General features: G+C 35.8%; 1 protein-coding gene across 4 annotated transcripts in view; it reads left to right on the plus strand.

Annotated features, from left to right (window-relative positions):
• Positions 1-12812, plus strand: part of LOC105249840 (signal-induced proliferation-associated 1-like protein 2) — a 73220-nt gene that overhangs the window by 50903 nt on the left and 9505 nt on the right. For all 4 annotated transcript variants that reach the window (XM_011255594.3, XM_025409677.1, XM_025409675.1 and 1 more), the window contains exon 2: positions 12232-12409. In XM_011255594.3, the coding sequence (XP_011253896.1) occupies positions 12241-12409 (169 nt within the window). In that variant the 5' untranslated portion in view covers positions 12232-12240. The remainder of the gene's footprint in view (positions 1-12231; positions 12410-12812) is intronic.

Genomic DNA, 12812 nt, shown 5'->3' on the forward strand with positions numbered 1-12812 from the left:
AAAAAAATTTTTAAAGATCATAACATTGATCTTCTATTCTTGCAGGATGCAGAAACAGGGAATAAAAATTGCAGAATCGTCAATTCCGCGTTTGTTTCGTGTCTGTCGCATCGCGAATTTGCATCTTCGTCAATTCATAGATACTGTTTCGATTATACTTTCCTCTCTCTTTTCCTCTCAAATAGCGATGAGTTGTGGTGCGTGCTCCAGGTGGGACGAACGCACGTAATTAGCTGGTATGCGAAACGTCGGCGTCCTTGAATCTGCATATATTGACACTTATATATGTCGAATCGACATCTGAAACCAGTCGCTTACGCATCACTCGATTTCCAATATTCCCTGTATTGAGTAATGCAATTTACTATCGGATTTCTCTCGTTACATCGTTTACAGACGCATTAATGTCTTTTCAATATTACGGCAAATGTCGTAAACAACGGGAATCGTATTTTGTGCAATTTCTTAATGCTAAAATAATGGTATAATTAATTAAAATTAACGTGTAAACATTTTATTATTTTATTATTATTTTTTTTTATTTATTGACGAAAGTATTCGCTTGCTCAATCGAAGGATGACATTTTCAAAGTTAGATATTAATATTAATATTGAAAATTATTATAAGAATGTTCAATTAAAATGTGAAATGCATAACAATGAATATTTAATTTACGAAAAAATTAATAGTAGCTTATCTTCGCAAGCATGACGCGTCCACTTTAAAGTCTGTTTTAAAGCAAGAGGGAGCGAAGGAAAAATCAAATTATACGGTCTAGCGTTGAAGAAAAATCCCTGATCGTCGCATCCATTTAAAAAAGGAAATCGGTCGGCGTTCGTGTACACGGGATACACGTTCTGCCTCTTCTTCCCTCGTCCATTATAACGCGCGGGCTGAGCTTATTTACACCGGTAACGTAATTCCGCTTTGCATGTTTCACGGCGTATACACAATGGAAGAATTATAATTTTTAATTGGATAAATTTGAATCGCATTATACCAATTAATCCACGGCCGGACGCTCCGCTTCGATGCACCCGCGTCGGAAAGATTGCGCTGCAAACATACGAGTTATTACGAGTTAGCGGGGATGGGGGGAGGGGAAGTAAGTCGGAGAGGTGAAGTATGATTTTGGAATCAACTGTGCGTTCGCGCAACTCTCAACGCGTGTTATAATAATTTAACAACTCTGCAATTTGTTATCTCATGTTTTACACGAGTTGGAATTTTCATAAATAACAGAATTTCTAAACATTATCGTATATAATTTAGTATTTAATTATGATTCAATAATTAAATATCTTTTCATAATTTTTCGAATATCTAAATTATATCTTTATAATAATGATTAAAAAAAAAACTCGAAATGATATTTAAATGGAATTCAAATTTTCTTGAAGATCGCCAGTAAATAAATAAAAGAAGTAGTTAAAATCGATCAACACTGGCAATATTTATTGAGGTAAAAAATCACAATCACTATTGTGCGTGATTGTGATTTTTTACCTCAATAAATATTGCCAGTGTTGATCGATTTTAACTACTTCTTTTATTTAAATGGAACTTATATTTATATCTCGATTGATGAGAGATACGATGAATTCTTATTAATCAAATAATTAAATTTAATTAATCAAAACGCGCTTTATCTGAAAGATTGTATTTCATTTATTCGTCCCGTTCGAAGGAAGTCTGATAACCCTCGATAAGAGGACCCGGAAAACTGTAATCGTATTACATGACGACTTTTAATTCGAGATTCATGAGCCTCGTCCAAGTAAAACTCTGTCACAATTAAAGAGACTGCCCGATTATTTATCGCACTTACTTGCTTACGCCGCGCAATCTTTCCGCGATAATCTCTCGGCGGGAAGTTCAGCGAACGGCTGTGCATTTATTCTCTTCAGGAAACAATTAACGTCCATTCTCGTTCTCATCCGCGTTAATCCGGTCGCGAGTTCCTAGTCGCGATAACAGAATACTCGGTGTTGTTATCTCGTTCTCGTCGCTTCCTCCGACGAGATTTTCACGCACGAGGACACTCGCGAGAGAGAAACACGAGGGTCGAATCTGTATTTTCAACGCCGCTACGAAGGGGAAGAGAAGGAAGAACGGCGCGCTTTTCCGAGTATACATCGGGCAGGGGGGAAGGGAAGGAGGGGCATTAATGGTTATTACATCGGCGAGGAAAAAAGGCAACGCGCGCGCGCGCGTTCATCGAACAAAAACCGGCCGCGAAATTAATGTTCGCCACGCTAAGAATTTCTTTCTCGCCAGAAACTCACCGGAGATACGCATCATATCCTCTTCTTTTTCTTTTTTTTTTCTTTTTTTTTTTCCTAACGTTACGTATCAAGTTTTGGCCATCACGGACACATATGCCACTCGGAGCAATTGCCTCGCGAAATTGCTATACATGGTTAAAGCGATTATTGCATTTCGACTCTTTTGAATATGCATAGATGAATGTTTGTATTGGAAAATAGCACGCGTAAAAAAATTGTAGGCTGGCTGGATAGGAGAATTTTATTCGAAAAAATCGAGTTCCCCTCATTCCTTGTTCCTTGCTCTTGATGAGGGGATCTTTAACAAGCTTACTAGCTTCGTTCGCAGTTCATTACTGATGACCGATATTGTCGCCGAAGACAATTACATGTATGTTAAATAAGAGAAAAATAATAAATTCAAAAATTCCCCCACAGTTAAATAATTCTCTCTCATTCATATTGATGAAAAATGGAGAAGAATTTTTTAAAATCACGATACATATGCATTGAAGAGCGGTTTGAATAAAAAAATTATGGTTGCGTCGACTCGTTAAATATGATGATGCCTCCTTCTATTCAATAGCGCGGAATAATTAAAGAAATAATGACTTTCCCACTACCATATAAGGAGGCGCGAATGCAATCAACGGGCGGAAACCGGCGGAAAAACATTTTCCTTCGGCAACGCCTATTATGAACTCAGTATGCTAGTCTCGCGAAAGAAGTAAAGCAATATTCCATGCGGATTGTGCGTTCACGCTCGAGGTACTCGAAAGGCGAAAGGGGAGAGGCAGTAGAGGAAAATGCGAATCATTTCTCTCACCGCGATGGAAATTCGCGTAATTATGAAAAACCTTATTGCTTATAGTTCTTTGCATTTTACTCATAAGCAGCGAAGGGAGCGCAATCTTATCAGAATCGTAGAAATTCTCGGGAAAGAAAAGCAGGACATCATTAATTATAACGAAATTCCAAAAATAGAATGTTGACTACACTGAGAAAAACAATTGTAAATTTAAATATTTACATCGCTTCAACTAATATTATTATTTTTTTAATTAAAATATTTAAAATATTTAAAATATTAAAATATTTTTTTAATTAAAATATTTAAATTAAATACGACATTAAATCTAGTATGGCATCTATTTAACATAAATATTTAAATATTGCAATTAAAAAAATAATTTAAATTATAATAGAAATTTAATATAATAGAAATTTCAAATTATTTAATTTAAAAAAAATAATTAGTCGAAAATATTTAGTCAAGTTTACAATTTTTTTTCAGTGTACAGATCAATTCAAGATAACACTAATGATAAAAATTAACGAATAATTGATTATTATTTTAATACTAGAAAGTATATCAAAACAGATATTTTTTATCATTGATTAAAAGATAATCTTATCGCAAAAGATATAATTTTAATTATTCCATTTTAATAATTTCCTGAAAAGAGCGCGTATCTTTGAGAGGAATTAAAATTTAATTAGGACCGGAAAACTGTATTCGACTGTTTCTGAAGTCGACTTATATGGCAGCGATAACTCTCTAGCGCCTAATAAAAGTCGCGTGTGTTATCACACGTGTACGTGATAGTGGCCTCGTAAAAGAGCAGGAACATCTCTCTCTCTCTCTCTCTTTCTCTTTCATCGCGCATTTTTATCTCACGCATAATCGCGTGAGATAAAAATGCACTGTACTCTCCACAATGTTTTCTCTCTAAGAGCTCTCATATTGTATTAATATTATGAGATCTCGTGGACAATGGCTAGAAGTATGAGTGGAAATTTTATGTCGCTTACTTTTGCAATTCCTTCCATGACACTTTTAAAAAAAATCGTTCAAGTTATTCTCGAGAAGAGTTCATTCGCGATGTAATCAGCAAAAAAAAACAATTGTTACTCAAATTATAAATATTTTCTTTCAATAAAAATGATTAAAAATAACAATTTAGTTGGTTTGGAATTAATAGTAAATCAATTTTCCTTAATTGACAGTGCAAGGTAATCATCTGTCAACGCGAGTTTACACGATTGATTCGATCGCTCTTAGCAAATCGCCCAAAAAAACACTGATCTCTTCTGACTTAAGGATTACGAATGAAGAATGTATTTCGCGTTGCATTTTAACATAAGAAGGACATCGCGATACGACTCGTAGATCGCATCGGGAATGCGCAGCATGCATTTACATAACTAGTTCGGATCATCGGCATCGTGCGTTTCACGCACGCGGTGCTTAAGAAATTGTGGGATAAACCGTGTGCTCGTATTATCGAGAAATAACGTGCGAAAGAACGTTGGTGCCGACATCGTTCGCGATTCCTTCATCGAGTATTGGTGCTTGCATTTCCCATCGGGAGAAATCCGTGTCACGAATTAATTAATTACTGATGAGCTCACGACGTAATTAATTGCACGCGAAGAAAGATGTGTTCTACGATTGAAAAGGACACACATTAAGAAGTTTCCTTCTATTCACGATCGTCGAGATATCATCTGTTTCGCTTATCCTCCTGCGACACGATACAAACTTTGAAAAATTATTTTGAGAAAATTAATTGTAAAATTTGGCCGAATACTTTTTGACTTTTATTTCAAGGAAAAAATATATAAAATTAAAATATATAAAATATATAAATATATAAAATTAAAATATATAAAATATATAAATATATAAAATAAAATATATAAAATATATAAATATATAAAATAAAATATATAAAATATATAAAATAAAATATATAAAATATATAAATTAAAATATATAAAATATTTAAATATATAAAATTAAGCTTATATATTACATTGTCGAATTGTGTAATATATTACTCTTGAACATTTATAGGAGCTTGAATAGAACTTTCCTCGCTCCACATAACTCGTAGAGACCTCGACTTTTCGATTATAGCGAAAACATGTCAGAACTGGCAATTTAGAAAGTGACTCCCTTTTGCTTCTCGGATATAGTGAAATGACAGTGTTCCCCGGGTTACAATACACTTGGTTCTGCTCGGTGGAACATGGCGTACCAGCGGACCATCCGTGAAACCTATCGAAGCGGACATCCTATCGAGAGAGAGAGAAAGAGAAAGAAAAAAAGAAAAGTGGAAGAAGAAGAGACTAGCAGAAGGACGCCGGACGATCCACCTGTGCGTCTCGTATCTGCGATGACGCGAGAACACGCGGTCGCACGCACTCTACGCGACGTGTGCTCGGCTTTGCGGTTGCACGCACCGCGAACATTCCCACAGCGTGTACCCGCGGAAAAGTCGTCGCGCTAACGCGATTCCGCGACGATTCACGCTCGCTGATCGTCGGTGCGACTCAGGAATTCGATACACCGGCGCACCGGGATTCCTACCCGCAAAGCGGGACGTAAGGAATTCCTGAGAGTAACGTTGCCAGTGAAACGGCTTCTTTCGCGTGACAATTATATGTAATATTATAAAATATATAAATATTAATATTAATATAATAAATATAAATATTATATAAATAAATAAAATATAAATAAATAAATAAAAATAAAATATATAAATATAAATATTAAGAAATTCCTACATTAATTTTTTATGTATGAAATTTCTTCTAATTGAAATTAAATATATCTGAAATTAAAACCGAGAAGCATTTAATCACATTTAATTGATTAATTGAATGATGTGAAGGTAAAAATAAAAAAAGGATATTATAAAAGCACAGGATAGAACTAAAAGAATTTTAATATTTTTTATTTAAAATTCCATGTATATATTCACTGTCTCACAATTTGACGTAATATATTGATTAAGAGATCCAAACAATGACTAGAGTATCGACATGACAAGGCCCAGGTTACACCAGCGAATGTGAATGTAATCAGACCTCGAGCGTTTTCGTCTCGTCACGCCTTTATCCAAACAAGCCTTTCGTGCTCTTCCTCCGAAATTAATTATTTTTTTTTTAATTAATCAAATTCTTTCATCTATAAAAGGCTTTTTACGAGCATCATCAATTTACTGGGGACTCGAGTAAGCGGGTCACGCATGTCCCTGATCGCGAAAAGAGGGTCAACGTTAAAATCCGGATCATAAATAATGGCGATTATTACATTCCGCGTCTAAAGCGGCCGCGGATTTCTTCCTTTTACATACGGTCGCATACGGTCTGTTTGCGATCGTCGTGAGTATTCGTGTCGTCGTCGTAATCACAGGCCCACCCGCCCGCGCTCGTCTTATGACGGCCATCCGCGACCGGTTATCGCGGCATCGCGGGCTTCTCGGTAGTTCGAAGGTGGTCTTCTTATCTCCCGGAGTGGCTGGAACGTGTAACGTCGGCTGTCGTTCTCTCCTTCGTCGACTCGGCCATGACTTTGTCGGCGAGTCTATCCGATGACGAACACGCTGGGGCGAACGAGGTGCATGAGATGTGCGCGGAATGCGTTAATCGGCGCGCAGACTTTCTAAAAAAGGAGATATACGTCCGTGTAATGTTATTATAACTGTAGGATTATTCGCGGGATTATTTGCGTCGGCTTTTCCACGAGTAACAGTAGTGATTTAAATAATAAATCACTTGTAAATAATCGCCCGTTTCGGTGCGCATTGAACGTCTGACGTTAAGCTGTCAAAAGTTTGACATTAAGCTGCGCTGCACTTGCGCGTAACGCATTTTCATTTTACGATAATCATCCACCCATCTCGTTCCCGTTGGACGATTCGCATTGTTCGAATGTGGGAGAATCGTCGCATAAATCACCGCGATACAAGGCCGCCGATCGCACGTGAAGGAAGCGCACGGAACAGCTGTTGCCGGACAAAGGCGCGACGAGACGAAACGCGTAAACCCTGATTACGGATGTAATATGGATGGCTCGTCATGTCGATACTCAATGTCCAGTCATCGGCTGGATTTCTCAATACCATAGTACATTACACAACTAACTGCAAAACGGTAAATACGTGCATCTTTGTAAAACATTATAAATATTTTTTATCTCCTTGTTATATCTCTGTTTTGTTTCTCGCTCTATCTTATTGTATCAAGTTAATTAATTAATATATAATTTTAAAAAGTTAAATTATATATAAAAAATTAATGTATAAAGTTTTAAAATTTATATTTTATAATATAATATAAATTTAAAAAATGTCTATATGTAAATTTATTTATAATATATAAATTTTAAAAATTTTATCTGAAGAAGTTATACTATAATATAATAAAAATAATATAATATAATAAAAATAATAATAATATAATAAAAAATATATAATAAATATAATAATAAACTATAATAATAATATAATAATATAATAAAATAATAAAAATAATAATAAATATATAAATATATAAATAAATATATAAATAATAAAAAATATATAATAATAATAATTTTATTTTGAGTGTATATAATATATTTCAGAAATATTGATGCAATTACGCGAGAATTATATAACGTAATTATGTTCTTGATATGGAATGAATTCAGATATCTGAACATCGCATGTCCTCTTACGTATATCGGACGAATACGAGATCTCCGAGCGATTGAGTCAGTGCGATTTGGATTATCGTAAAATATAATTGCGGCACGACTGTTTACGGCGAATATAAGTATTTCCTTCCGGCGGAACGAAGCTTGCGGACACGGTTGTCCTTGGCGAGTCGAGAGCTCGATGAGTCAACTTCGCTTGACCGTGGGATTGCTTCTTAAGTTTCTCCATTATCGCTTCGCCGACTGAATTTCGTCGTGCTCACTTTTTCGCGCTCTTCAACCGCGCATTTCTCTACTCGTCACGTGTCGTTTTGCCGGCAGTCGCCTATTTTATCGAGTGAACGTATCGTGAAATAGAACAATGCTTTGTAAAAAGCTTCAAGAACGACGGGTGAATGGAATGCGAGAAGCTGGAAAAAATTTATGGCACGTTAATGCAGACTTTTCTCCCTACAAATGCGATATTTTACACTTTCTTGCTCTTTTCCACCGTGCAAAAAACGCGCCGTGTAATTCTAGGACACTGTGTATTTTCCAGCGGCGAGCAAAAGATCTCCCTCCCCGTGAAAGTCTCCGAAAGAAACGATCGGAGCCGCGTTAAAGACGCAGTTCGCGCGTGAAGCGAGCGCGGCGGTGTTGCATAGCATGTTTTACGCACGCTACCTTGAGATAGAGACCCGCATTATGCAGGTCGCGGCTACTTGTTTTCTCCGTGTGTCGTACACGGGTGGAGATTCTCACCCACGCGTTCCCAAGCATACGCAAGCGCGTGTGTTCAACTTATTACGAGGCAGAGGAGATGCGTCTGGTATTTTACGACCGCCTCTACGGATTTTGCACGCATCTTATTATCTCCGGCTTTGAAAGATAGAATCAGTTTTCAGTTTTATTCACCGTGAACGAAAAAGTAAAAAATAATTTTAAAGTAGATAAAAGAAATAACAGATTGCAAAGACAGCCATTCTTTATTAATTATTTGCCATTATTAATTAATTATTACATTTATTAAAAATGAAAAATAGTCACGCGTATAGGATCTGCAAAATTACAGAGACCCGCACTGAGATAAATTTGATTGTACCAACAAGACATATATGATTGAAGGCATTTTGATTAAATCAAATAAGAATTTCTAGTTATCATGATAAGACTCGATTTTTTATAGCTAGAACGTTTAATAGATTTTACTAAGGATTTGATTAGTATTTTCTGGTTGGATCTATAAAATTATTATTATAAATATTATTATTATAAATATTTCTTGTTACATTAATTTCTTTGCTTGCTTCTTAACTTAACTCGTATTCAATATTTGCCATAAAATGTATATAAAGAACTAGTATTAACATTAAATCCAAAGTATATTTTTTTTCTCTTACGAGCAGTAGTGTCAGAAAGAGGACGCTAGCTCTCTGATTGTGTGTTTGAGCTGCATCTTCTTCTTGCATCACTGTTTATCAGTTTAATTTCTAACAAACTAAATTTAAAATAATTTATTCAATAATCTGGATTGAATTTATCCAATAATCTTGTTGAAATTCAGAATATTAAACAGACTTTTGAAATTAGATGGAAAAAATTTTAGATGACTTGGTGCTGGCGAGTTTAGTATTATTAACCAGAAAATTTGGTAAATTTAACAGGAAGAAATTAATCAGATTCATCTGATAATTCCTACAAGAATTCTGGTTCGTCCATTTTCAAACAGACATACTGGTCGAATCTACCAGAATTCTAATTAATGCAACCAGATTTTTTTCTCAGTGCGAGGAAGATGTAAAGTCGAGATGAGCGTTTTTTTACCGATATCTCGCCAAGTGTCGGCGTTCGAGATTCGGCGTCGCGATAACAGGCTGAAGATTAATATTTGCGATATGCATGCGTGCATTCCCGGACGTCGCGCATCCGGTGCATACGAAACGACGAGGACGACGACGACGCGAGAGGAGCGCGAGCGAGAGACCGCGAGGAATGCGCGGAATGCAACGGGGCCCTCGATGATCTCGTGCCGAATACCTTCGGGGCCCGCAGCTCCCGTTTTTCGCGACCCGTCGTCACTCGTCACTTCGTTCCGAGCCGAGGGCGAAGTTCGGCACGTCGATCGCCGAATAACGCGGCGCGTTTTATGTGAAACGTCATCTCGAGGCAAAGCTGCTGGGACAACAGATGTAATAATCGAGTCGCGTAATTTTTTTTTCTATGCGATTGCGACAGTAGAAAGGGAGAAGTGGGGACATCTACGATTTGTGAGAACGAAATAAAAGTTCAAATTATTGGAAAATTTTTGTTTTTAATAAAATAAAATTTCTATGTACATACAGGGTGTTTCTTAATAAGTGCGAAAAATTTGAGGAGACGATTCTTTGTCGAAAATTAAAGGAGATTTTTCATATAAACATATTCCTCCAAAAATGGGAATAAAAATTAGGTTTTTATTTTTTTCTCAAATTTGGAACAAGTTAAAGAAATGAAATTAAGTAGATAGTTTTTATTAGTAAAAAGGTTATTTATTAATATTTATTAATATTTATTATTTGAAAAGGTTATTTATTAATTTATTAATTTTTTCCCGTATGCTATAACGGGAAACTAGCAACCCTTATTCAATTTTTTGTTAGAATTTTTTAATGTTTATATAAAAAACTCCCCTTAATTTCCGATAAAGAATCATCTAAAATTTTTCGCACTTATTAAGAAACACTCTTTATATATGTATATAAAAGAAAAAATAACATATTTTTAATAAATAATATTAATAATTTCTAAAAAATAATATATTTCTAATAAAAAAATGTGTATAATAAATTACTTTGTCTTCTTGAAATTCATAATTGCAACGAGAATGTCCGACTATAAATATTACTAAAAATATATTTTTCAAACTTTATAAACGAAATTTGTGAAAAACTGATACGAAAATAAATAATATAAATAAAATTAAGATAGCACTTCGAGAAGAGTGAATTCATGTCCTCTGCGAAAGGTAGGAGTGAACATGTGGTCGGCTTGATTGTTCGAACGTTTGCCCGGGGTTAAATAATGCGATCCGAACCCTGGAACCGTTGATATCCGGCGCCGGACGTACGCTGGTGCCGCACGCCTTGTTCCGGATACGGTGCGTGTCGTTAGAATAATACGCTATCGGTCGACGCACGCAAATGTCGATTTCCGCGTGCAACTCGCGGGCGGCTGAGGGTTAACAATGCGACTGACCATTCACCGGACGCGGTTCGGACGAACCGGTCAACGGTACACGACCCGCTAATTCGAACCCCGTCGACCGGGATCCCTCCTCCCCCTCGTGCAAGCAGGTGCACCCGACAATGCATGCTCTCGCTGCGCGTTGCGTAGGTGCGTACGTACCGTATCGCCGGCAAGTCGCGCGTTTTGTATGAGGATCTAGAACGAGACCAATTAACGCTCGCTGCCGCGGAAGAGAGCCAGGGGGAGGAGGGAGAGGAAAAGATCCAGACGGCGCCAGTTCGAATACCAGCCAGAAACGGATCCAGGGGTGGGAGATCGCGACGATCGTGGCCTTCCCTTTTGAAAGTTCAATTGCAAGGCGTACAAAAGTCGTCCAGCTTCTTTCGAATTGGGAATGCAATATTCAAATAAACATTGTTTATAATAAATAAATTGGATATATAATAAACACACATATTAAATTTATATATCAATAATTTAATTCTATATTTAATCTCATAACGGGATGAATATAAAAATTGAAATAAAATTGAAAGATACCCTGGAACAAAAATAGAAAACTTATTGTCAATAAAATAATTAATTTTTTTCATCTCATGTATCATTCTTTTCATGAGAGAGAACAACGAGAATTATTTACTTGAGATTAAAGTGCAGAAGAGATTAAATTATAAATGAAAAACCGCCGGAGAGAAACTTTGTTGTGCTTACGTTAATGATAGAAGAGTGAAAATGCGATTTTGTTTTTGAACCTAGGACATTCTAGTAATACCGGCAGTGACGAGCAAGACGGGTATTCTTCCGCAATTTTTAATCTATCCCATCTCTACTCTTTGCTTCTGCCTTGTCGGCCTTGCTATCGTAATTAAGGGTCAATTTAATTAAGAGGGAAGGATAAAAAAAAGTCGGCACGACAGCCACTTCGCAGGATGAATGAACTCATCCCGCGAATATGTAGAACCCTCGGGTATACTTTTGATTCGTGTGTGTGTGTGTGGATATGTGTGTCTGTGTCAAGTGAGAGACGCGCGTTTGCGGAAGGCTCAATGATTCTAATTAGTCGTCGTCTAATTAGTTTGCGCTTGTTTAAAGACACTTAGTTTATTTCTACTTAAGCTGCGTGACAATCTATCCGATTCCTGTTTCTAACTATTCGCAAATAACATAAGATTGTTCCGTAATATTTTACGTGTAACAAGCACTTCGTATTGTATATTATTTTGTAAAATTTCATCATATTTATGTTTTTCTTTTTTATATTTATATGTCAACAGAATGAAGAGATGATCGCAAGTTTGCCAATCAACGGCGGCGGTAGCGGAGGGCCGGTGAGTCGTGTGGGTCGTGGATTGGCCCTTCATAGGTCTAACTCTAGTTTGGAGCTTCCGCATAGTCCGGATCCTGCTTCCCGGGTGCCAGAAACACCTCTCAGGAGAGAATATGGATCTCACGGTACGAGTCGAATTTTCTAGATATTTTCCAAAAAACAAAATCGTAAAAATGTCCACCATTATTTATTCCAAATGGAAAGTAACTTTATACGAGAACGATTTATTTCTTTTTATTGAAATTTTTAATTAAGAAAAAATATCTATATGAAATATAATGATATATTTTGATCTCTTAATTTACCATGACATTTTAATAGTTTCTTTTTATAAAGCTTGTGCTATTTTAATGTACAATAAGTTAGAAGTATTGCATTATTTATAGAAATTAGTCGTTATTTAATAAACACAAAAAATATAAATATTATCAAATTATATTTTATTGCTACTATTTTAGGCTTTAATAGTTTTAAAAACATAAGCAAAATAAAAAGAAAAAAAAATATTTAATATATTTATTATATATT

The sequence above is a fragment of the Camponotus floridanus genome, unplaced genomic scaffold (genome assembly GCF_003227725.1).
Source record: "Camponotus floridanus strain SB8 unplaced genomic scaffold, Cflo_v7.5 scaffold28, whole genome shotgun sequence".
In the NCBI taxonomy this organism is placed as follows: domain Eukaryota; kingdom Metazoa; phylum Arthropoda; class Insecta; order Hymenoptera; family Formicidae; genus Camponotus; species Camponotus floridanus.